Genomic DNA, 24,560 nt, shown 5'->3' with positions numbered 1-24,560 from the left:
CAACCCCTAGTAACCTACCCCCCAAAAAGAAAAAGGTTGAAATATAACTCATTTTGACTGGTCAAGCCTTCGTCTTCCTGGTCAAAGATATACTGGAACAATTCACAAAAAGCAGTTTACAACTGAAATCCCATAAGCATGACAACCCTTAATGTACAATTCACCTTGATATGATTTCTTTGGCTTATTTCAAAATTCACTATGTAGAGAATAGAAGCATGGAAGTAATCACAATACAGTTAAAATGTCCAATTGCTCTTATGACTTTTTCATTGTCTACAACAAGTTTTCTAACTGTTCAGATTTCTCTCTCGGTGATATTTCTGTATAAAAGGAACATTAACAGATTAAGTTTAGCTCAAAGCTCTTGAGAAGAATTCATCCAAGGCTTCTAGTTCACGTATAAGAAGCAAGGAAGCAAATTTTAAATCATTGAGTATTGACTTTTTATTATTAGTCACTGTTCATAATTTGGTTCAACCAAAAGACAATACACACAGCAGAATTCTAATGCATCCCATGTAAATGTTTACATCCATTTTATTCCTCACTCGCCTCTAAGACTTATCATTTAATTTTAAATTCATTTTACATCTCAAAAATATGTCTGCAATAATTAGAACTTCATTAGCTGTCCCACGTGGAAACAGCCTTTTAATATTTTTTACAGTAAAGAAGAGGTGATGGGGCTTATTGAAAAGGTAACTTACAACATTATGAAAGAAAAGGGGACTTACAGGAACACAGTGGGAATTCACACAGGAAAAAGTCCAGAAGCTCTTTCCCATGAGGTCTCCAAATAAAAACAAAAACACAAAGCGCAAATGCAGGTCTGAAAAAAAACAAAACTCCAATGCTCCATCTTGAAGCCAGAATCAGCCTCGTGGAAGTTTGTGAAGCAACTACACAAGCTGCTTCTGCATTTACTTCTGTTTAAGTGTTCCAGGTCCTGGAACCTTGTCAATGGGACCCACTCACTGCTATTGCTTGAAAAAGTTTTGCACTTCCAGTTCTATAAGCAGCCCCACCCTCCTCAGCCAAAGATGATCAGAAGTGTTTTATTAAACTTCAGGGCTTTTTGAGTAACAATAATCCTTCCAACTCCTAAACTCATAAATACACAGACATGTATAACTGTTCCCCAACCATCCACTTATTACTCCCTAACTCTCAGTTTAGGACACAGTGGTTAAAATACATTCGCTAGAAAAAAATAAGCACATTCAAACTCCTTGTTTTCCCTAGTTCTTATGGCCCACATATAACCCAAAGCAGAAGATAATGAAGTTGAACCTCAAAAGCAGTATTCCCTAACTTCCAACTCCTCTAGAAGAACATGAAAAGGAAAAGCATGTCATGTAATAGACAGAAATGTTCAAACTATTAGTGCTGAACAGTTTTAGGCCTGTTTTCATCTATGAGTGGAACAAACAAAGGGTATGAACCCAACCTTTAACTTAGCAAGAGGAAATAATTTCCTCTTGAATGTTAACATTGAGGAATGTTTCTTTAAGTGAGAAAGACCTTAAAATGAACAGATGATCACTATACACAGCATAAAACTTCCATGACTATCCAAACCACCTCAAAATAACAGCACCAAGGCATTGTAGGAGAAGCCTCAAAAGGGACAGCACCCTTTCTACGTTTTTTGAAATTACTTATATGAATTCTCCCTTAAGATTACTGGGGATGGGAGGGAGGACAGAATACAAACTACTCTCAAAAAGGGACAATGAGGTACAAGTGCATGTGAAATTGCCGAAGTAAGCGTGTGAGGGTCCACTGCTTATCACGCTGGGATTATTAAATAGCCACAGAAATCACCCTTTCTTCACAATGGCTCTGGAGTTGTAAAATCCATCCTAATTTGCTCCCCCTTGAATGGTTATACTCTAGAAAGAAATTATTGAAATATGAAAGTGTTCACAGAAATTAAGAGATTTCTCCTTCTAGCTGCAAGGCCAAGTGAGAAGAGAACTAATGCTGATCCTAGAAACTAAGGCACGCTGAAGCTTTCAAAGATCAATCATTTGAAACAGTCTTCACAACCATCAGTATCCTAGGCAGTTCCATGGCGCCAGTCCTTCAGTATGGTGCTCAAGTTCAGTCTCTGAAATTAACTCTTATTCTACACAGCACCCCGTGTGTTAAGGCCATGATTATTTAATTCCTTTTAGACAAAGCCAGGGATGATCATAAATTCTACCTCAAAACTCTGATCACCCAAGCAGATGCTTTGTAGTACAGTAGACCCTTTGCAGCTCCATTAGCTAGCACTGTCTTACAGAATATTCTTGAGCAGATTTCTTCAGAGAATCAACTTGGTTCAACTAAAAAACAAAAAAACAAAAAACCTGAGCTGGTTAGCTACAAATGTAAGGGAGAAAATAAAGCCTCTACACAAAGAGGAATGTTAAGACAAATTCTATTCAAGAAATCCACCAATATTATGTTAATCCTATCATGTTTCACAGCATTAAATATCCATCCAATGAAATCAGTCTGCGAAGAACCTTTAAAGGCTATTTTTCATTGCACAGGCAGAGCGTTTTTCAGAAGTATGTACTAGTTCACACTTATTTTGCCACAAACAGGAAATCATATCCTATTCTTGACTCCGTCAACCAGTTACCCAGTGGAGTAAGTTTTAGCAGATCTTGCTCCTGTATACTTTTAAGACCAGAAATTTTCCCTTTTGGAGCCTTTAGTTCAACTCCAGTTTGTCAAATGTCAGGAATAGTCTAGCATCTGATACAGAGCTAGGTTTGACAAGACACTGAAGATTTTAAGTAAAGGCTTGGTGAAATGAAAGGGAAAGAAAGATTTAAAACTGAAGTGAAAGTAGTCATTGTGTACAATACAGTAACAATTGCAAACATTTTAAAAGCAAGGTGGGCCCCACTTTCTCTTTGTTCTGCAATATATAAGACATGGTGCCTGTATACTTGAACGTACATAGTACATCCAACACGTACCAAAGGAGAATCATTTCACCTCATTCCAGCAACTCCATTTTAAGGTTTGATAACGCAAGGGTCCTTTCTAAAAAGCACTCGGCACTCTTACTAGTTTAAAAAGCTCAAGTCTTTAATGCAGATATTCATGAGATTGGTTTCTTTCGAGAGACTAATTTCTCAGACTCAGGAAAGTATATTCCTACTCTATGGTGACCATAAGATTCTTCTGACATAGGGGGCAAGGAAGCTACAAGGCTTCATTCCAACACCATGAAGTACAATATAGGAAAGATTTCTTTAACCGTGTGGTCTTTATTTCAGTGCCAGTGTTACAGATACAACACAAATGTTCCAGTTAGAAGAAGGAATTCAAACGGAATGCCAAGGTCCAAGCCAGGCTCAGGAAATAAAAAGGGAGGTTTGGAGTAATGGATGACTCCTGTATGCTCCAGGATGAGTCTGACACTCACTCATCCTATGGGCAAAGGTGTAGTTAAGGAGTCTGCTCTTTGAAACTGGTGGACTCCTCTTTCCACCCATTTACCACAGTTCAAATGGGCAAGTGATGGGCTCGGGAGAAACTTTAAAATTTGTGATGGGAATAGCTCATTAGTAAGTATTAATGCATCTTTTAGAAGGTGTCCACTTTGCACTTTAAGTGGAATTTACTTTGAAAATCATGGAGAGTATTCATGACTACAGCTAAGGAATGGAGAGAAAAGGGGAGCTGGAAGAGCCTTGGAAATTTCTATTACAAATAGAGCACCATATCCTTCATGCCAATCTCAACAAAAGCTCTTTTTAACTGCATCTGTCCAGTGTTTACAAATAACCTCTCAAGGTCTAACCAGTTCTTGATAACAAACATACATACATACATGTGTGTCTGTCTGTGTGTATACAGCAATGCACAGAAAAGGCTACCAGGAGCCTAATGCCTCTTTCAAACATTGGGGGAACCAGAGAAAAAGGCAGGGCTCCCTAATGTCCATTGTTATATTTCCATTCCAAATGCCAGATGTAAAAAGCGCCTGAAGATGGTCACCCAGCTAGTGAGGAATAAATACCCCACCTTGCCCAGTCCACAGAGAAACAAGAGTAGAAAGAAGGGGCACTCTTTGCTGCAGAGACAGAGTGAGTGTTTTCTCGCCAAGAATTCCAGTCCTCTCCTCCAGACCAGCTGCTAATTGCCTCAGGGGCCCAGGGAATGTTGATTCCGGCTGCAAAAGTGGGAGGGGTGGAGAAGTGTGGAAAAGGGAGAAGAGGAAGAAGAGTGCAAAGTAGCCTCCAGAAGCAGCCAGCCTCAACAGTGGAGGAGAGGACATTAGTCTTTAACAATGCTTCAAGGTCAGCAATAACTTCAGGAAAATCCTCCTCAACAGTTCTCTTCAGCTCCTGATGCCCATGGTACAGTTGGGGGGGACTTGCCAGCAATCACAACCTCCTTCTCAGAGTTCCTTTGATTGAGTGGGGTAAGAATGAGAATGGTGCCAGACCCTCATTGCCAGGACTGAGGGGGAAAGTTGTTCACCTCTGCTAGATCTTGCATTGCTGAGCCCTTGTGATTATATGTGAGCTTGATCCGCATTCGCAGCTGTTGCTGTGAACGTGAAAGAGAATCACAAATTAATACACTGAAATAAAATATCCACAATATGTCCAGTCCACAAATAGACCATTTAAGAGATAGACCATTTAAAAGAGAGAGAGAGAGAGAGAGAGAGAGAGAGAGAGAGAGAGAGAGAGAGAGAGATATCGAGATCTCACTATGCTGCTCAGGCTGGCACTGAAGCCTTTTTTTTTTTTTTTTAAATATTTATTTTTTAGGGGCTGGCGATGTGGCTCAAGCGGTAGAGCGCTCACCTGGCATGCGTGTGGCCCGGGTTCGATCCTCAGCACCACATACAAAGATGTTGTGTCCACCAAAAACTAAAATATTAAAAAATTCTCTCTCTCTTTAAAAAAAAAAATTTATTTTTTAGTTTTAGATGGACACAATATCTATTTTATTTTTATGTGGTGCTGAGGATCAAACCCAGTGCCTCACGCATGCCAGGCGAGCACGATACCACTTGAGCCACATCCCAAACCCCTGGCACTGAGATCTTGAGCTCAAGCAATCAATCCTATCTCAGCCTCATAAGCAGGCAGGCCTAAAAGCATGCACCACCATGCTCAGCTCTACAAAACCTTTAATCATAAAGGTGAAAAAAAATTACTAAAAAAAAAAAAAGAAAAGATTACAGGCGTGGTGGCCCTGTAATCCCAGCAGCTCAAGAGGCTGAGGCAAGAGGATCACAAGTTCAAAGCCAACCTCAACAATATCAAGGCACTAAAGCAATTCAGTGGAACCCTGTCTCTAAACAAAAACACAATATAGGGCTGGGGATGTGGCTCAGTGGTTGAGTGCCCCCTGTCACCCCCCCCCCCAAAAAAAAGGCAAACCACCAAAATGCCTAGTTGTCTAGCTTTGAGCCAAGGAGACAACATCATGCCTTCAAGCAGAGGAAGTGCATCTCAAAAAAACAAACTGTGGGCCCAGAAGTGCATTAAAAAGACAGAATCACTCAGGAGCATTTGCTGAGTGCTTTTTGAAAAAAAACTCAAAACTTGTGTCCAAAGTTTTTAGAAAATTAGGTAAACACACATACATCTCATGTTCTGCATTCAGATAAATAGTTGCTTTGTCTGTGAAACCTACAGCAAAACTGAACATAAGCTTTTTGCATTCCCAAAGCATAAATTCAGAGATAGCAGCCATAGTTACAAGAGAATATAATTCTTTTTTTTTATGTTTTACTTTATGTGGCACATTTAAAAAATTAATGCGCTAAGAAAGTTTTTACTATATGTATAAGGGGGCCAAAGGAATCTGTGCTTGTACAGATGCTCCAAATACAGTAAATAGCAAAGGAAAGGCAAAGTGTTACAAGAGTATAAAATTATGCTGGTCATTTTAAGTAACTACTAGAAATCTTTCAGGGTAAAAAAATTATCTGAACCATTTTCAAGAACTATCTGAAAATCAATCAGTTAATTACTATTAAATAAAATCAATTTACTTCTTTGAGAAGATATAGTAAAAATATTGCTTCATTTCAGTTTCTAAAGCTTTTTTCATGTGACTGCTTCATGTTTTTATACCTCCACTTTTGCTATCCATACTTAGTAATTACAGCAGTAAATGTGGATATTTGGTTCAACAAATGCTCTTACCTCAGATTTCAACTTTGGCATAGATTTATATGTCTAAGCTTCCCCCTCTCCTCAAAACTATACCTTTAATCCTCAAAATAGAGAAAAATTTTAGCTGCATTTTAATAAGATGTCACTAATCCATTTGAGGTCTCTGGACTCCATTTATTTTCTACAAAAGAACAAGGAAGTTAGACCACGCATTTTCATAGATCTCTGACTATGAAAAACCCAGAAAAACAAAGCAAAAAAGTATATTTCAGGAAGCAAGCTTATATCTTGCTCAGATACTGACTTCAAATATGCTACTCACCTTCTGTGGGTTCAGAACTTTGATGACTTGTGTGATGGTCCCTGTATTAAATGCTGGGACAATGCTGCTGCTAGGAGACAGAAGCTGCAGCTGGAATGTCTAAGGAAAACAAAGTGCTTCTTCAGAAAAAGTTACACACAGTGTTATGTCAAAGATATCAACAAATAAGAAAAATACACCCAGCTGATGGATCAACCAACAGATTTACTGTTTTGTTTCCATATACTTCATAGTATGCAAACCGTCACTCATTGTTTTTGTTTTGTTTTGGGGTTGTGCTAGGGATCAAACCACCAAGCTACATTCTCAGTTCATATTCACAGAATTCATAAACACGCACAGCTAGGTCTTTGATCATGAAAACTAGCAATGAGCCATTCTCCCCTTTCTAGCAGAAGGAATTTTAGCCTAATACTTTTCAAAAATTCACCAATTCTTGTTGTGAAAACTTCATTTTGATAGTAACTGATCAACTATGAAAGAAAAAAATGGGTGCCAATGGAGGGGAAAGAAAAAAAAAAGAGAGAGAAACCTAAGAAAAAGCTTTCTAAAAATAGCAATCCAACATGTGTCACTAACTATAGGCCTTTATGTTTTAATGTAATTGAATATCTAGACTTAAACTTCTTGTTTTCTAAAGCTTACATAATCTGGAATGTGTCAAGGCCTTCCCCTGCAGGAGAGGTGGAGGAAAGGTTTTGAAAGAGCCAGCTTGTTAATATGTAAATAGAATACTTTAGGACTGCTTTGTTAGGGACATAAGACTGCAACAGAAAAAGGAACAATGCAGAACTAGCCTGTACTGCAAGACCCAGATGAGGCAAACACCATAATTTGTTGTGTGTTGGTGGATTTTATTTGTTTACAGAGATGAGAGGAAACTGCTACGAGCAAGCTAACTAAAGCATACTGTACTAAGTAGCTATTTTATATATCATAACTTTAAAAACCTTTCCTAAGAGAGAGACTGACAGTTTTCTCTAAAGCCAAACATTACAACAAGATCAAAGATTCAATCTCTTTCTTTTTTTGAGGAACTGGAGCTGAACCCAAGGGTGCTCTACCAGTGAGATACATCCCCAGCCCCTTTATTTTATTTTGAAACAACATCTCATTAAGTTGCTGAAGCTGGCCTCAAACTTGCAATCCTCCTGCCTCAGCCTACTGAATCACGGGGATTACAGGCATGCATCACAGCACCTAAAGATTTAATCTCAAAAGCACAGACTTAGTATATTGGATCTTTTTCATAATTCTATTGTCAAGATGAATTATGTTTTCTTAAATGTTATTCATTACTACTATATTTCATTAAATTTAAGGTACTATCAATTGTAATTCACAGCATTATTTTATGTAACACTGAGAACGAAAACAGGCTACCCATGAAACTATGAAAAGATAACAATTTTAAAAGTACTCCAATTTCAGATATATTAAAAAATGAAAATAGTACCTATAGTAAGACATATGAAATGTGATATTTTGAAGTTCAAGACATATCAAGACACATCATCAATATGCAGAGTGCAATAAAACACCAATAATAAGGCCATGCTTTAGTAGCAAAGGTAGCTTGCTAGGACGGCAGCCTAAAGTAACAAGTATAAAATCCTAAATTGCAGTAGCTACCACTTACTAAGCACTAAACACATAAGAGATGTTTCAAACAGCACCCAGCACAAAAAAAAAAAAAAAAAAAATCATTTATTCCACAAATCAACCCTATGAAGTAGCTATCACTATCACTGCTCCCTTTGCAAATGAAGAAACTAAGACAGATTAAGTAACTTGATTTCATTTCATACAACTAACATTAAAATCCAAAGAGAATGGCTCTTAAGAGTTTATTAGTGGTTCTAATTAACTTGACATGACAGCTTTAAAACAACTGCATGACAGGCCTGTAATTCTAGCGACTTGAGGCTGAGGTAGGAGGATCCTAAGTTAAAGGCCAGCCAGCCTTGGCAACTTAGCAAGACCCTATCCGAAAAAATAAAAAGGCTGGGGAATATAGCTCAGTGGTAGAGCAACTCTACATTCAATCCCCCGTACCTCAAAAAAAAAAAAAAAAAGGTCCATGTTATTTTGGCTCCTAAAAATTGTAAGCAAAGATGGATGAAAGTCAGCAGTAATCACAAATAAATCATCATCAATGTCTAAAAGCTTGCTGTCTGAAAGTTATCAAAGGGTAGCCAAACACCTGTTTTTTGTAAATAACCTTTTCTTGGAACAGAGCCACACTCATTCATTCACATATTGTCTGCAGCTCTTTATACACATTAACAACAGAACTGGGTATCAGCAAGGAACATATATACATATGCCCTAAAATAATCACTAGCTGGTGTTTTATAGAGAAATTTTGCTCGCTCCTCATTCTAAACTATTCTTTATTCAAAAACATATTCTTTAAGATTTGGTATAAACAAAACCCTCAATTCACAAAAACAAAGAGTCATTATGTATCAATAGTAAAGCAGATGTTAATTAAGGATAAACTTTTCTTTCCAATACTGAGAGAAAAAAATTAGTGACATGCTTCAATAAAAAATAATAGTTTCAATATTATTTAAATTAAATCTACAAATTTAATCTCTAAACATTAAAATATATCCTTCACCAAATGCAAGAGGAAAAAGTCAGCTCATCTTCAATCAAAGGGAAAAAAAGGAACAAAGACATTAAAGTACCTTTGGTACTGCAGCCTGGAAAACAAAGTCTGTCATGTCTAGCTCTGTGCTGTTAGAGGCCTGTATCGTTATCACAGTTACACTGGGGTTGGTGTTTGACCGTTCAAAGGTGAATTCTATCTTCAAACCGTTCTTACTGTATGCTGTGATGGAGGGGATACCTGCGAAAGTACAGGAAGATCAGACTTATTGTAGTTGGCCTAATGCTTCAAGAATTATTATTTCTTTTCCTTAAAAACCACCTCTCATTGCTCTGTGCTCCATGTGATGATGATAACAAAAATAACTATACCTGCAGCGATGTCATTGAAGAGAGGCTGGGATGAAAGGCCATCCAACAAGAAAGGGGGCTGGGATATCTGTGGGACTGAGGAAGGGGCAGGAGCAGCAGCAGGAGCACCTAAAGGAATTTTCCAATGGAAGTCAACTTTAGCAAGCATGACAAACTCATCAAGAAAACACAAATTATTACGATCTCAGATTAAGGAAAGGATTCTTTAAACAATATGCAAAATGCACAGGCCAAAAAGGAAAATAATTAAAAATTCAAAAACGTTAGATTGACTTAACTTCTGTTCATTAGAAACCACCATAAGGGGAAAAGAAAAAAAAAAGAAAAAAGACCACAAGCAGGAGAAAATGAATGCTATATAATAATGAACAAGTTAAGTATTCACAACTATACATATCTTCTTCTACAAATCAGCAGAAAAAGAAAACCCAACTAAAAAAATGCTAAGGTACATATGAAGCAATTTATAAAAGAGGGTAAATGGATGCTCAATCTGACCACAGTAATGATGGAAATGGAATTTAAAGCCACAATGAGATGCTACTTCCATCCATCAAAATAGTGAAAATTCCAACGTCTGATAATAAAAATATGGAGCAATGGAGACTTTTATGCTCTACTAAAGAAATGTAAACTGGTGCAACTAAACTAGAAAACAATTTGATAATAGGAGAGTTGAACATCACTATACCTTCTTAAACTAAGCTCCTCAACATTTAACACTAATGAAAATTCTTTGAAAATTCTAGAAAATTCTTTGCAGTAGGGGGCTGGTGCATCATAGAATATTTAGTAGCACCCCTAGCTTCTAATCATTAAATATCCACTAGGTAAGAACCACTGCCTTTCTTAGTAATGCTTTTTATTAGGTCTTGCATATGTACATAGGAAACATATATAAAAATTATTCCAAGCAAGATAGTTTCTAACTGAACAACAGGAAAGAATCAAAATGTCCACCATCAGCATAATGGTTAAGTCAACTGTGACATACTGACAATAAAATAACAAACACAACAAAGAAAATGTGAATTCACTAAAAATACACTTATGAATTATTTATGGATTATTCTCACAAATACAGTGCTTAGCAAAACAAAGCAAGACACACAAAAAAGAAAACATGCAGTTAGACACCATTTCTAAAAAGGTAAAAACTGGCAAAACAATACAATTGTACACTCAATTAAGGAATGGTAAATATCAATGTGTTTACCAGCTGATTTAGGATAGTAAGCAGTTACCTATGGAATCAAGAGGAAAGTGGGGTTGTACAGCACTTGCCTAGCATGCACAAGGCCCTAGGTTAATAAGTTCAAACCCCACCACCACAAAAAAAGAAATAAATTTTAAATAAAGAGGAAAGAGAATGGGGGAAAAACAAACCCAAAACATAACCTTCCATACTATTTTTATTTTATAGGCTAGGTAAATCAAGACATTTACTGAGTTTTATAGATGTTAAAAAATGCATAATAAGGTGGGGAGGGGAGGCTGGGGATATAGTTCAGTTGGTAGAGTGCTTGCCTCAACTGCACAAAGCCCTGGATTCAATCCCTAGCACCCCTCCAAAAAAAATGCATAATAAAATTTTACCACATATGTACATTGAGAGGAGAGGGTGAGAGTGGAGTGGGGGTGGGGCATGCCACTCTACCACTTTTATCTGATCCTCCTAAATAAGAACAAAGCATGCATCGTACAATAGAAGTCAAGTCACAGAACATGACTATAAGCTGAAAAAAATTAAGATTTTAAGAAAATTCAGCAAAATATAGAAAACACATTTTGTGTTTATAAAGATTTCACACCACTTTCAAAATTAACTGAAAATACATCATTTTTAAAAGAATGATAGCTCAGTGCAGAGTACATGCTTATATGTGCAAAACCCTAGGTTTAATTCCTACAGCTCAAAAAAACAAAAAAATTTAACACAATAAAATAAAGACAGAGTGGGATATATCTTTTACAAAACAAAACGAAAAAAAAAAGATACTAAAGAACACTAGAAAAAAAATCCAGCATACCAAAAATTAGCAAAGAGGGTAGAAATATAGATGGTTAAGCAAAGCACAAGAAGCAAAAACAAACAAGAACACCACAGAATATTCATCCAAGTAGATTATCAATGAAATATACAAAGACATATTCATATAGTTCTCCTAGCTTTATAAAGCTAACATAGTAATTTCCCCACTGATTCCCACTTTCAGAAGAATTTTAAAAATGTGTTCTTACAGAAAATTCGAGGCTAAATAAGATCTCTGCATAACAGATGGGTCCCTAACTCCCTCAAATTTTAGCTTTTGTCTCCTGTAAAAAGTTTAGTAATTAGTTTTGAGAAGCAACAGAAACTCCCTACTGTCAAACCCTCCTAAAATACATCCTAACTCTATTCCCAAATTTCCAATCATTTTATATTTCTGAATAATAAGTTATAACTTATCAATTAAAGAATCTAGAATTAAAAATTTCAGCCTTAAAAAATGTAAAGAAACTGGGAAGACATTTAAAACACATTATGAACAAGGAAAAGGAAATCTAGGCTTTTAATATTTTATCATTTTGCTTTTAGATACAACATTATAGAAACAACAAACAACAAAAATAAAATGAAATATTAAGGCTCTACAATAAATTAGTTCAGAATACAAGAAAGTTCAAACAGGATTTTCACCTGTAATACAATATATGTATAAACATTAAACATTCCCTGATTAAAAAACATTAATAAAAAAGAGCGGAAATTTTCACCTTATTTAGGAAGGCCTTTTCATTTGTTTTCTTTTGTGGGGAGGGCAGTACCAGGAATTAAACCCGGGGGGTGCTTAACCACTGAACCATATCCCCATCCCTTTTTATTTTGAGATACTGTCTCACTAAGTTGCTGAGGCTGGCCTCAAATTTACAACCCTCTTGCCTGAGCCTCCCAAGTCACTGGAATTACAGGCATGTACCACCACACTTGACTCTATTAAGGTTTTTTTTAAAAATATTTATTTCTTTTAGTGGTACACAATTTTCCTTTGTTTTTTTAAAAAAATATTTATTATTTTTTAGTTGTAGTTGGACACAATACCTCTGTTTCTATTTATTTATTTTTATATGGTGCTGAGAATGGAACCCAGAGCCTCATACACGCTAGGCGAGTGCTATACCACTGAGCCACAATATCTTTGTTTTTGTTTATTTATTTTTATGCAGTGCTGAGGATCGAACCCAGGGCCTCGCACGTACTAGGCAAGCGTTCTACCACTGAGCCACAACCCCAGCCCTCTATTAAAGTCTTTAAAAATTAATATGCAGGGGCTGGCGTTGTGGCTCAGTGGTAAAGCCTTGCCTACCCCGAGTGAGGCACTGGGTTCGATTCTCAGCACCACATATAAATAAATAAAATAAAGGTCCATTGACAACTAAAAAATATTTTTTAAAAAATTATATACAATGCTCTACAAACTAGTGGCCATATAAATTAAGGAAATCAACAGCAAATAATATTTTCAGGTGCATACTATGTGTCATGCACTGAATGGGTCAGCAGTCCTCATCAATATCCTATGAGGTAAGTATTAATCATCCTTATTTTAATTAGATTCAGAAAGACTAAGTAACTTAGTCTAATAATCTTAAAATAAGGAAAACTGATATAATGATATTTGTTGAAGAAACTAGATAAGAAAAACCTAGAAACAAACAAAATGCCCAATAGTAAGGAAATGAGTATATAATAGTGCAAACTTGTTGATAAAATATTGAACAACCATTTAAAATTATAAAAATGAAGACTATTGATGTTCTTTTCTAATGATTCAGTATAGTTTTCACATTTAAGGATTTGAAATTTAATATATGTAAATGACTCAAAAGTACATGAAACGTAGTATTTTAAAATTTTGTTAAGACACAGATATAAATCATAAGCTCAGAAAGCCTGCCATATTAAGGAAAAATCATTTAGTCTGTGATGGTAAGCCTACCTCACCATTCAACATCCTTATCCTGTGGCTGCTTTCTACTTGGGTCATATATGTTATAACTTCCCATTTTACCTTTAAAGAACACACTTTAACTTTTCAACTATACTTGACACTGCAAAATTATGCTCCACAGTAATAATCTCAAACACAAGGGTTCATATTATTACAGAACAATTCAATTACAAATGTCTACCATTATGAAAAAAGACAAGATAAAATATTCCCAAATGAAAAGTTATATTTGAATTAAAATTATGGACAATTTCTCTTTCAGTTGCTACAATTATTATTAGGAAGGGTAAAAAGGAAGGGAAGAAGAAAGGTAAGCAGTAACAGGTTAATATCTCAACAAAAATGGCCACAGCTATTAAAAACTAACCATGAATAGAAAGACAACCAGAAAAAGTCATGTCTTTAGACACCACCTAAAGGTGAAGGGGACTTGGAATATAATCTTTTCAACCCTGAAAGAGGAAGTTCTTCCCTTTCTATCTTAAAATACTACAAATAATTTACTCTCCAAAAATTAAAAGTCTTCAAGGAATCCCTATGAATTATCTTCATAGATCATTAGCATGGCAGCTTTTTCCCCAGATGTTGTAAAGAGTTTATTCTTGTTTTGTACTCAGCCTTTCCTATCTTCAATTAATTCATGTGCTGGAAAGTTTGTGATCAGTGTAGTTTTTCCACAAGGCCTCTATCACCATCCAAGCTTTAAATAACTCTAATCTGGCCTCACCTGTAAGGGTGATGTCTCCAAGCAAATCAAGAAGTTCTCCACCAGCAGAAGCTGGTTTGCTCGTAGGTGCAGTTGGAATAACAGGTGTTATGTCATTTCCTCCCAACAAATCCAATAAATCATTGGCCTAAATAAGGAAACATTACCTCAATTTGTTACTTGTCTATAAACTTCATCTAATGCAAGGCACTTTTAATACTTTAATAATGAAGGGAATCCTCAACCCATCCAAAAGCATTAAAAGTAATCAGCCAAAACAAAATCAGTCACAAGATATGATGAGATCATTAGGAACCCCAGAGAAACAAGTGCAAGGATACCTGGCTGGTGGGCTGCGGCCCAGAGGGTGGTGGTTTGGTCTCTAGTGGAGCTGGTTCTGTCTCTCCATTTGTCTGCACAATCTCAGTAGGGCCATTTGTGGTCACTTTTTCCATAACAGGCATTCTTTCAAGTAGGGCAGACCTAGAAGAATCTGAAGTGGTTAAATTCTAGGCAGTGAACATAGATTCCCTACACAAAACCATCACTATTAACTATTTTGAAGACTCCTTCTCTCTCAAAACACACACACACACACAAAAAAAAAAAAAAAAAATTAGAAGGTGGATTATAATAATACATGACCTAAATTCCTGAATAGAGTAAGGGCAGGCAAGAAACTATGCATAAATAAACTGTCCAACTAAATACCAAAACATGTATTTCAATGGTAAAGAGACTGAGATGAAAAAAAGATAAATCAATAGGTGGATACAGCCAGGCATGGTGGTGGCACATCCCTGTAATCTAGCTACTCAGAAGACAGAGGCAAGTGGTTAGCAAAGTCAAGGACAGCTTGTATAACTCAGGGAATCCCTGTCTCAAAATAAAATTTAAAAGGGGACTGGGCATATAGCTCAGGGTACAGTACTTATCTAGAATGCACAAGGTCCTGCATTCAATCCCCAGTACTGTCCAAGGGGAAAAAAAAAGTAGACACTCTGTAATGGGAAAAAAAAAAAAAAGGCAAATACCAAAATGTTAATAGTAATGGGATATGCATGAGATTATTTCTCTTGAAAGCAATACAACCCCCACTAATTAACCAAATAAAATGGAAAATGTTGCCAACTTTACAAACCTAAAAAGGACAGGATGTTGCAACAGAATGAAAGAATACTGTTAATTCATTTCTTTAGAGACTAGGGGCAGAACAAAAGAAGGAGCCAAGCAATGAGAATTAAGTAGGGTTGGTAGGCCCACTTATGGACTGCAAAAGGAATGAGTCTCTCTTAGGGATTATTGTGACAACTTATTTAGGATGCTAAGATGCACATGACATTGCTTATTTTCTATTGCTTACCTCATATGGTCATATTTCTTAAAAAGTGCATTATATTCTACTGCCCTCTGCTGGAGCTCTACATCAATGCTGCTTCCGTAGATGGAAACCACTTTCTTAATTCGGCTGCAGGATAAAATAACACATGATATCAAACACTCAAAAATTCATGAAAAAGAAGAAAGAGTGACTCACCAGTTTTCTGGTTAAAATTTCAAAATACTATTTTCTTAATTTATGTAATTTTTCAAAAACAAAATACTTTTATCTTTATTCATCCAATACTCACCATTCATTATATATTTTAATTGTAAAGTTAGCTTTCTGGCTGATATATATCTCATACCCTAAAATCTACATAAAAGTACCAATTATTACTTTACCCCAAAAGAAACTTATACTGTCCATTATCTTCTTTAATAATAAGCTTTTAGCATCCAAATGCTAACCTCAAATTCTTGGTTCACAATTTAAAGAGTAAATCAAAAATAAATACCATTTCTTACAAGACCTTACAATAAAAGCTGAAGCAGAAAGTCTAGGAGAACTAAGTTTGCTTTAAATATGCTTGGCTGGAAAACTGACCCAAGAATCAACTTTTATTCAAAAAGCTAAAAACAGATTGCAAAGATTTAATCACCCTAATACTTGTGATTCTATTCTGATTCAGACATCTCAAAATACTGTAAGTCAAGTCCTTATATAGGGAAATAAATTCTCTACTTTAAAAAAGAAAAAAGATATTACAAATCCGATATTATTTTTTTTGTGTGTGTTGTTGTTGTTGTTGTTGTAGTATATGTACTCAATGCCTTTATTTGTTTTTATATGGTGCTAGAATGGAACCCAATGCCTAACCCTTGTGAGTGGTCTACCACTAAGCCACAGCTCCAGCCCACAAATCTGATTAAAATAAATAAATAAATAAGCTTCAAAAGGGAATGAGGGGGTTAGGCTATAGCTCAGTGTCAAGAGTGCTTCCCTTGCATGTGTGAGATACTGGGTTCGATCCTCAGCACCACATAAAAATAAACAAATAAAATAAAGGCATGCTGTCCATCTATAACCACAAAAAAAAATAAGACATTTTTTAAAAAAGAGAATGAGGGGGCTGGGGTTGTGGCTCAGTGATAAGAGCACTCACCTGGCACGCGTGAGGCACTGGGATTCGATCATCAGCACCACATAAAAATAAAATAAAGGTATTGTGTTCACTTACAACTAAAAAAATATTTTAAAAGATGTGGGGAGAAATGAGGTTGGGGGAATGAAGAGAGCAAAGTACAGATGAAATTAATCATTGTGGCTGTGGGATAATAAGTACAGGCAAACTCATTTTACCTTCTCTATGCTTTTGTCTATGCTTAAAATTTTCTAAATTAAAATTTCTAAAAATTATAAAAGCATCTATTCACCCTACTTTTCCTCAATACTCACTTTACAGTACAGGTGAAACGAGTAGAAAGCTTCATAATGGCAGTGAGGGCATAACCTCGTGTTACAGAGGTGGACATATTAGAGATTAGGACACTTTCTAAAATATCCAACACTTCATCCTCTGTTACCTGTGGATTCAAAAGAAAAAAATTTAAAAAGACCACACAAATGAATGGTAAGAATAAATGCTTAAATCTAATGATCAAGTCAAAGGATGCTGCCCATCATTTTAAAAGCCTCTATTTAGGCATTATGGCACCCACCCATAATCCCACTGACTTGGGAGCATAAGGCAGGGAAATCAAGAGTTCAAAGCCAGCCTCAGCAACTTGTGAGGCCCTAAGCAACTTAGTGAGACCTTGTCTCAAAATAAAAAATAAAATGGTCTGGGATGCACCTTAGTGGTAAACATCCATGGGTTCAATCCCCAATACCCACCCCACTCCACCCCACCACCACCTCCCCCAAAAAACAAAAAGTCTCAAACACAACCTGTACTTTGCCAGGGTAACTGTCAAGCTGTTCCATCAATCAGAATGAGGAGGCTGGGGCTGTGGCTCAATGATAAGAGCGCTCGCCTTAAGAGCGCTCAATCAGAAGAAACACCACTGGGGCATATTATAATTTTAAGTGGCAAACATAGAGGAAGACAAGTAAAAGATACAAAGAATTAAAGAACTATTGCCACAATTTTCTCAAAAGTCAGTCCGTTGGGCTGGGGCTGGGGCTCAGTGGTAGAGCGCTTGGCTAGCATGTGTGAGGCATTGGGTTCGATCCTCAGCGCCGCATAAAAGTAAATAAATAAAATAAAGGTACTGTGTTCATCTATATATAAAAATCAGTCTTTTCCAGGTGTGGTGGCACACTCCTGAAATCTCAGCAACCCTAGAGGCTGAGGTAGGAGGATCACAAGTTCAAGGCCAGCATCAGCAATTTAGCAAGCACCTAAGAACTTAGCAAGAACCTGTCTTAAAAAAAAATCAAAAAGGGCTGGAGATGTAGCTCAGTGATAAAGCACCCCTGGGTTCAATCCCTAGTACTCCAGAAAATAAAGCCCTTTGATGTAAAAGAAAATGGAAACCTAAGTTTTGGTTTTGGTGGTCGGAACTAAACCCAAGGCTATACACACTCTACTACTGAGGTACATCCCCAGCCCCAGTAAAATGGTTTTTAAATCTCAACACTCCAGTAAGTTCTGTCTTCAAAACTGGCACATTTCCCAGTGTAGTTCCATTATTACTTCTTTACAAACTTTTCAAGTAATCAAAATCAACTCCCATTAAACCTGTTTTTTCCCCTCCTTAATCAAGAGAGACAAGAGGTACCTGAATAGGCTCTTCCTCTTCACATTGGCCAGACACAAGAAGATCACCATATTCACCTATACACCATGCAGCTACTTGTACCAAAGGTTGCTGTTAAAAGAAAGTCAGGACTTTAATTTTTCCAAAAACACTTAATGCAAATTCATCATCTAATCCAAATGTCAAAACTGAACACATCTAGAGTGTTAGTAACAGTGGAATACAGAAAAACAAAACTGTAATTCTTTCCAAGTATAAACAATGGCAAATGAAGTACTTACTTGAGAATAATCACCAAGAATTGCTTTGTACAAGCGCTGAACGGTGTAGGCATGCATCTCCACACTATTGGTTATTAACTGAATCAAATTGGGGACTGCATCATCACGAACATAACTTCCTGCCTAAAAGGAAATTCAGAGTTATGCTTAGAAACACAGAGCAATGGTAACAAATGTTGTTCTTAAATAGTTTTACCAAATATTATTGAAAAAAACCACTATTAAAAACCACCTCCAATAAGCCAGATTCCAATTCTCAGGTCTACATGCAGCTTAAAATTCAAAGCCTTACTTTAAAATATGTTGTTAGATTTTAATTTTTAAAAAATCATCTCTTGTTCCAAATTAAAAGCAAAACATAAAGTTTCAAATTTCAAGAAAGACCTAAAATTTCAAAAATTTAAGACATTAACTAGGAACTTAATTACAACTACCTGTCACTTACTATAAGTTCCCAACACTGGTGTCTGAATCATATGTGCAAAGTAAATGTCACAGGGAACAGGGGCATCTCTGAACATTGCAAAAGGGCATGTTAAGTTTTTAAAAACAAGTTTATATTTAAAATATCAAAATGTCCTTTATAAACTATTTACAAATCTTATACAATCAATCATAGTCCTAGGAATGGAAGATATTTGTATTTAATTATTCATCCTCCATCGCCCACCCACCTTTTTAATTTGCTCAATTTAATGTTCTCTTAGCTATTAGAATTTAAGATAGTATTTGCAATCATGGAACAAAAAAAAAACCATTTAACCTATTGGGAAAATATACCTTGGGCTTATTACAGCATTATAACAGGCTTTGTAGGACATACAAACAGTGACATGCCTAATATTACCAACCTTGGTCAATGGTCCATTACTGAACAAAATAGCAAAGTTGACTTGTAAGACTGAGACCAGGTCTAATTGTGTATTTTTTTTGGTGGGGGCGGGGGGGATCTAGCTGATCAGGGTGCTTAGTCCAGTTAAGAAACACAAAGATGGGAAAAGTTTCGAAAAATGATCAAAAACAAAGTGAGAAGCTTTTAAAAAAGAGAGAAAGAAAGAAAAGAAAAAGGTAATGTGTGATGAGACCTGGATATTTACATTCTTCCCTAACTAGAAAAAACAAAGTGCCTTTTTTTTAATGTGGTGCTGAGAATCAAACCCAGTGCCTCACACATGCTAAGCAAGTGCTCTACCACCAATCCAGAACCCCAGACAACAAAGAGCTTTTCTGTTGTTTTTTATTTGTTTGTTTTTGGGGTTTTTTTGTTTGTTTGTTTTTGGTACCAGCGATTGAGCCCAGAGACATTTAACCACTGAGCCACATCCAAAGCCCTTTTTGTATTGTATTTAGAGACAGGGTCTAACTAAGTTGCTTAGGGTTGCACTAAATTGCTGAGGCTGGCTTTGAACTCAAGATCCTCCTGCCTCAGCCTCCCAAGCAGCTGGGATTACAGGAGTACACCACAGCTCCCAGTAGCAAAGTGCTTTTAAGTAAGATAAAGCATCAGTATGATCTAAATAACAATTACAAATTACTACACAAACATCAATCAGCAGGAAACAGCTTCCCAAATTCCTACTGAAACAAAGAGAAATCACATTCTAGGCCATAAAAGAAAAAAAAAATCAACAAATTTAAATAATAGAAATCATATAAAGTATGTTCTTAGACTACAATGGCATTAAACTAGGTATCAGTAATGAAAAAGAAAAAAAAACCTGGAAAATTCCCAAACATTTGAAGATTAAAACAGCACACATCTAAATTACACAGGAGTCAAAGAAGACATTACAAGAAAATTAGTAGACCAGTATCTCTGAGGAACATGGGTACAAAAATCTTCAACAAAATATTAACAAATCAAACCCCACAATGTACAAAATGAATTATATACCATCATCATGGGATATTTATTCCAGTCACATAGGTTGGTTCAACATTCAAAAATCAATGCAATACAGGCAAAAGAAAAAAATACAGTATGATCTTAAGAAGAGAATGCAGGGGCTGGGGTTGTGGCTTAGTGGTAGAGCGCTCACCAAGCATGTGTGAGGCACTGGGTTCAAGCCTCAGCACCACATAAAGATAAATAAATAAACGTATTGTCTACCTACAACTAAAAAATAAAATAAAAAATAAAAAAAGAAGAGAATGCAAGTCAAATGAAAAAGAAAAGCAGTATTTAAAAAAGAAGTTCTACATTTTCATAAACATTTTAAAAAGCTCTAATTTTCCTTTTCTTCTAGGCCTTACAAAAACTGTCATGGAGAAAACAAGTTTATTTAAAATATCTTATTAACTTTTTAATATTTGTTGATGGGCTTTTATTTTTTATTTATTTATATGCACTACTGAGAATCTAACCCAGTGCCTCACATTGGTAGGCAAGCACTCTATACCACTAAGCCACAACCCCAACCCCTCTTATTAACTTTTAACCTTCTAAAAAATTAATTTATGATAGGCAAACCAGAGTGAGATTTTTTGTTTTTTTAATGTTTGGGGTTTTTTTTAGTATCAGGGATTGAACCCAGGGGTGCTTAACTAGTAACCCAGGGGTGCTAGTGAGCTACATCCCCAACCCTTTTTATTTATTTATTTTTACTTTGAGACAGGGTCTTGGTTAAGTTACTTAGAGCCTCACAGGCTGGCTTTGAATTATATACCATAATCATGGGATATTTATTCCAGCCACAGTCCTTACAGTCCTTTTCCTGCAGTCTCCCAGTTGCTAGGATTACAGGCATACACCACTGCACCCAGCTACTCTAGACAAACTAGAAACTACCATGCCCCAGACAGAATTCCATGAAATAAATACATCTAAATCATAATTTTAATGGTATCATTGCATCCTACTGATGTTTCATAATTAACCAATTCCTCTTTGGGAATTACTAGTGGTTTCTAGTTTGTCCCTATATAAACAAGATTGCGATGAACACTTTTATATGTACTTTTTAGTGCACTTGGACTTTTTTATTTTTCTATAGCATTTTTCCCATAGCATTTATCCCTTCCCAATATTATATTATATATTTCCCCACAAATTTCCAATCTCTCCTACTAGCATCTAAGTTCCAGGCGAACAAGGGCTGTCTACCTCATTTCTCAGTCCACTCCATCACTTAGTAAAGGATGAATGAAAAGGCTACTTACGGTTGTTAGAACACGCATAATTGTGTCTATATGCCACCGTTTGGAAGGTGCATACCTGAGAAAGCAATGGCACAAGTAAAAAAATTGAAACTGGTAAACTATATTGTATTTAGTGACTTTTGAAAATCCTGCCCCTACAGTCTGTTCTAGGTTCCCTGGTTAAGTGATTATATTTGGAGACATTTTATCATCGAACCTAGCAGCATTTGTCATTTCAAAGGATGATGAAATACAATCAAACTCAAATGTTTCCCATAAGACTGCAACAGCAGTATCTAGGCTGAAAAATGGGACTTTGTCTCACAGTTTCTCAGAAAACAAACCATATACAGTCAGAGCAGGAGGAATAAAGAACAAAAAAGAAAAAGAACTTTCCCCAGACCCAGAAAACACTAGGACTGTGAACTTATTCCCTTAAATTTAGGGTGGAAAATGAGAAAGAATACCCATACTGATAAAATCTTGGGGTACTTCCTCCTTCAAGTTCTACACAAACTTCAATTCAGATGCTATATAACTCTTCCATTCTCTTCAAGCAATAACCTCATAGATGAGAGGATGAAGAATAGATTAAGAGTTGAATTGATTTTGTAAAGGTGGGATTTTGCTTGGTCTTGGCAAACATGCTTAACTGTTGGCTATAATGATTTTTTTATACTTTAAGATTAGCAGCCTGAAATAAATGTTATATTTTTTAGCTAAAATGATTATAGTATTTCCCCCATATTTTAAACATGCTTTCAAAAAGTTCCAAGCACAGGCAGCAAGGTGGTTCAACATATGGAAATCAATAAATATAATTCATCACATCAATAGACTTAAAGACATAATAAGAATCATATGATTATATCAATTGATGCAGAGAAAGCTTTTGACAAAATACAGCACCCTTTAATGTTCAAAACACTAGAAAAACTAGGGATAGTAGGAACATACCTCAACATTGTAAAAGCAATCTATGCTAAACCTAAGGCCAGCAACATTCTAAATGGAGAAACATTAAAGGCATTCCTTCTAAAAACTAAAACAAGACAGGGATGCCCTCTTTCACCACTTCTATTCAACATAGTCCTTCAAACTCTAGCCAGAGGAATTAGAGGAAAAACATTAAAGGGATATGGATAGGAAAAGAATAACTAAAACTATCATTATTTACTGACAACACCATTCTATACTTAGAGGATCCAAAAAACTTCTAGAATTAATTAATGAATTCAGCAAAGTAGCAGGACATAAAATCAACACCCATAAATCAAATGCATTTCTATATATCAGTGATGAATCCTCTTAAAGAGAACTTAGGAAAACTATCCCATTCATAATAGCCTCAAAAAAATAATATCTGGGAATCAAATTAACAAGAGGTGAAAGACCTCTACAATAAAAACAACAAAACACTAAAGAAAGAAATTGAAGAAGACTTAAGAAGATGGAAAGATCTCCCATGCTCTTGGACACGCAAAATTAATATTGTCAAAATGGTCATACTACCAAGAGCACTATACATATTCAATGCAATCCCAATCAAAATCCCAAAGGCATTCCTTATAGAAATAGAAAAAGCAATCATGAAATTCACTTGGAAAAATAAGAGACCTAAATAGCCAAAGCAATATTTAGCAAGAAGAGTGAAACAGGAGGCTTCACAATGCCAGACCTTAAACTATACTACAAAGCTATAGTAACAAAACAGCATGGTATTGGCACCAAAATAGACATATAGACCAATGGTACAGAATAGAAAACACAGAGACAAACCCACATAAATACGGTTATCTCATACTAGACAAAGGCACCAAAAACAAACATTGGAGAAAAGATAGCCTATTCAACAAATGGTGCTGGGAGATTGGAAATCCACATGCAGCAAAATGAAAATGAATCCCTATCTCTCACCATGCATAAAACTCAACTCAAAGTGGATCAAGGACCTAGGAATTAATCCAGAGACTCTCTGCCTAATAAAAGAAAAAACAGGCCCAAATCTTCATGTTGGATTAGGCCCTGACTTCCTTAACAAGACTCCTAAAGCGCAAGAAATAAAATCAAGAATTAATAAATGGGATGGACTCAAACTAAAAAGCTTCTTCTAATCAAAAGAAACAATCAATGATATGAACAGAGCCTACATTTGGGGAGCAAATTTTTGCCACATCAGATAGAACACTAATCTTCAGGATATATAAAGAACTCAAAAAACTTAACACCAAAAAAAAAACAAACAACCCAACTGATAAATGTGCTAAGGAGCTGAACACACACTTCTCAGAAGATATACATTCAATCAACAATTATATGAAAAAATGTTCAACATTTCTAGTAATTAGAGAAATGCAAATCAAACTAAGATTTCATCTCATGCCAGTCAGAATGGCAGTTATCAAGAATATAGACAATAAATGTTAGTGAGGATATGGAGGAAAATGCACACTCATACATTATTGGTGGGACTGCAAACTGGTGCAACCAATCTGGAAAGCAGTATGAAGATTCCTTAGAAAACGGAATGGAACCATCATTTGACCCAGCTATCCCACTCTCGGTCTATACCCAAAGGACTTAAAATCAGCATACAATAGTAACGCAGCCACATCAATTGTTCATAGCAGCTCAATTCACAATAGTTAAACTGTGGAAACAACCTAGATGCCCTTCAATAGATGAATGGATAAAGAAACTGTGGTATATATACACAGTGGAACATTACTCATCATTAAAAGAGAATAAAATTATGACATTTGCAAGTAAATGGATGGGGTTGGAGAAATATCATCCTAAGCAAAAGTAAGTCAATCACAAAAAACCAAAGGCTAAATGTTTTCTCTGATAAGTGGATGCTGATCCATAATGGGGAGGGGGGAGGCATGGGAAAAATGGAATAACTTT

The 24,560-nt window shown here is 35.9% G+C and overlaps 1 protein-coding gene across 1 annotated transcript in view; it reads right to left on the bottom strand.

Moving 5' to 3' along the window:
* Positions 1 to 2,544: 2,544 nt before the first annotated feature.
* The window catches only part of Ap1g1 (adaptor related protein complex 1 subunit gamma 1), an 81,465-nt gene continuing 59,449 nt past the window's right edge, over positions 2,545 to 24,560 (bottom strand). Inside the window, exons 13-23 of the mRNA XM_026399199.2 lie at positions 21,675 to 21,729; positions 18,516 to 18,638; positions 18,256 to 18,345; positions 16,931 to 17,058; positions 15,515 to 15,619; positions 14,493 to 14,634; positions 14,173 to 14,299; positions 9,454 to 9,561; positions 9,162 to 9,322; positions 6,469 to 6,567; positions 2,545 to 4,560 (exon numbers count right to left, since the gene is read on the bottom strand). Coding sequence (XP_026254984.1) covers positions 4,459 to 4,560; positions 6,469 to 6,567; positions 9,162 to 9,322; positions 9,454 to 9,561; positions 14,173 to 14,299; positions 14,493 to 14,634; positions 15,515 to 15,619; positions 16,931 to 17,058; positions 18,256 to 18,345; positions 18,516 to 18,638; positions 21,675 to 21,729 — 1,240 coding nt within the window. The 3' untranslated portion in view covers positions 2,545 to 4,458. The remainder of the gene's footprint in view (positions 4,561 to 6,468; positions 6,568 to 9,161; positions 9,323 to 9,453; positions 9,562 to 14,172; positions 14,300 to 14,492; positions 14,635 to 15,514; positions 15,620 to 16,930; positions 17,059 to 18,255; positions 18,346 to 18,515; positions 18,639 to 21,674; positions 21,730 to 24,560) is intronic.

The sequence above is a fragment of the Urocitellus parryii genome, chromosome 15, assembly GCF_045843805.1.
Source record: "Urocitellus parryii isolate mUroPar1 chromosome 15, mUroPar1.hap1, whole genome shotgun sequence".
In the NCBI taxonomy this organism is placed as follows: domain Eukaryota; kingdom Metazoa; phylum Chordata; class Mammalia; order Rodentia; family Sciuridae; genus Urocitellus; species Urocitellus parryii.
Note: the sequence above shows the minus strand (reverse complement) of the source record. Positions and strands in the feature narration are given on the sequence as shown.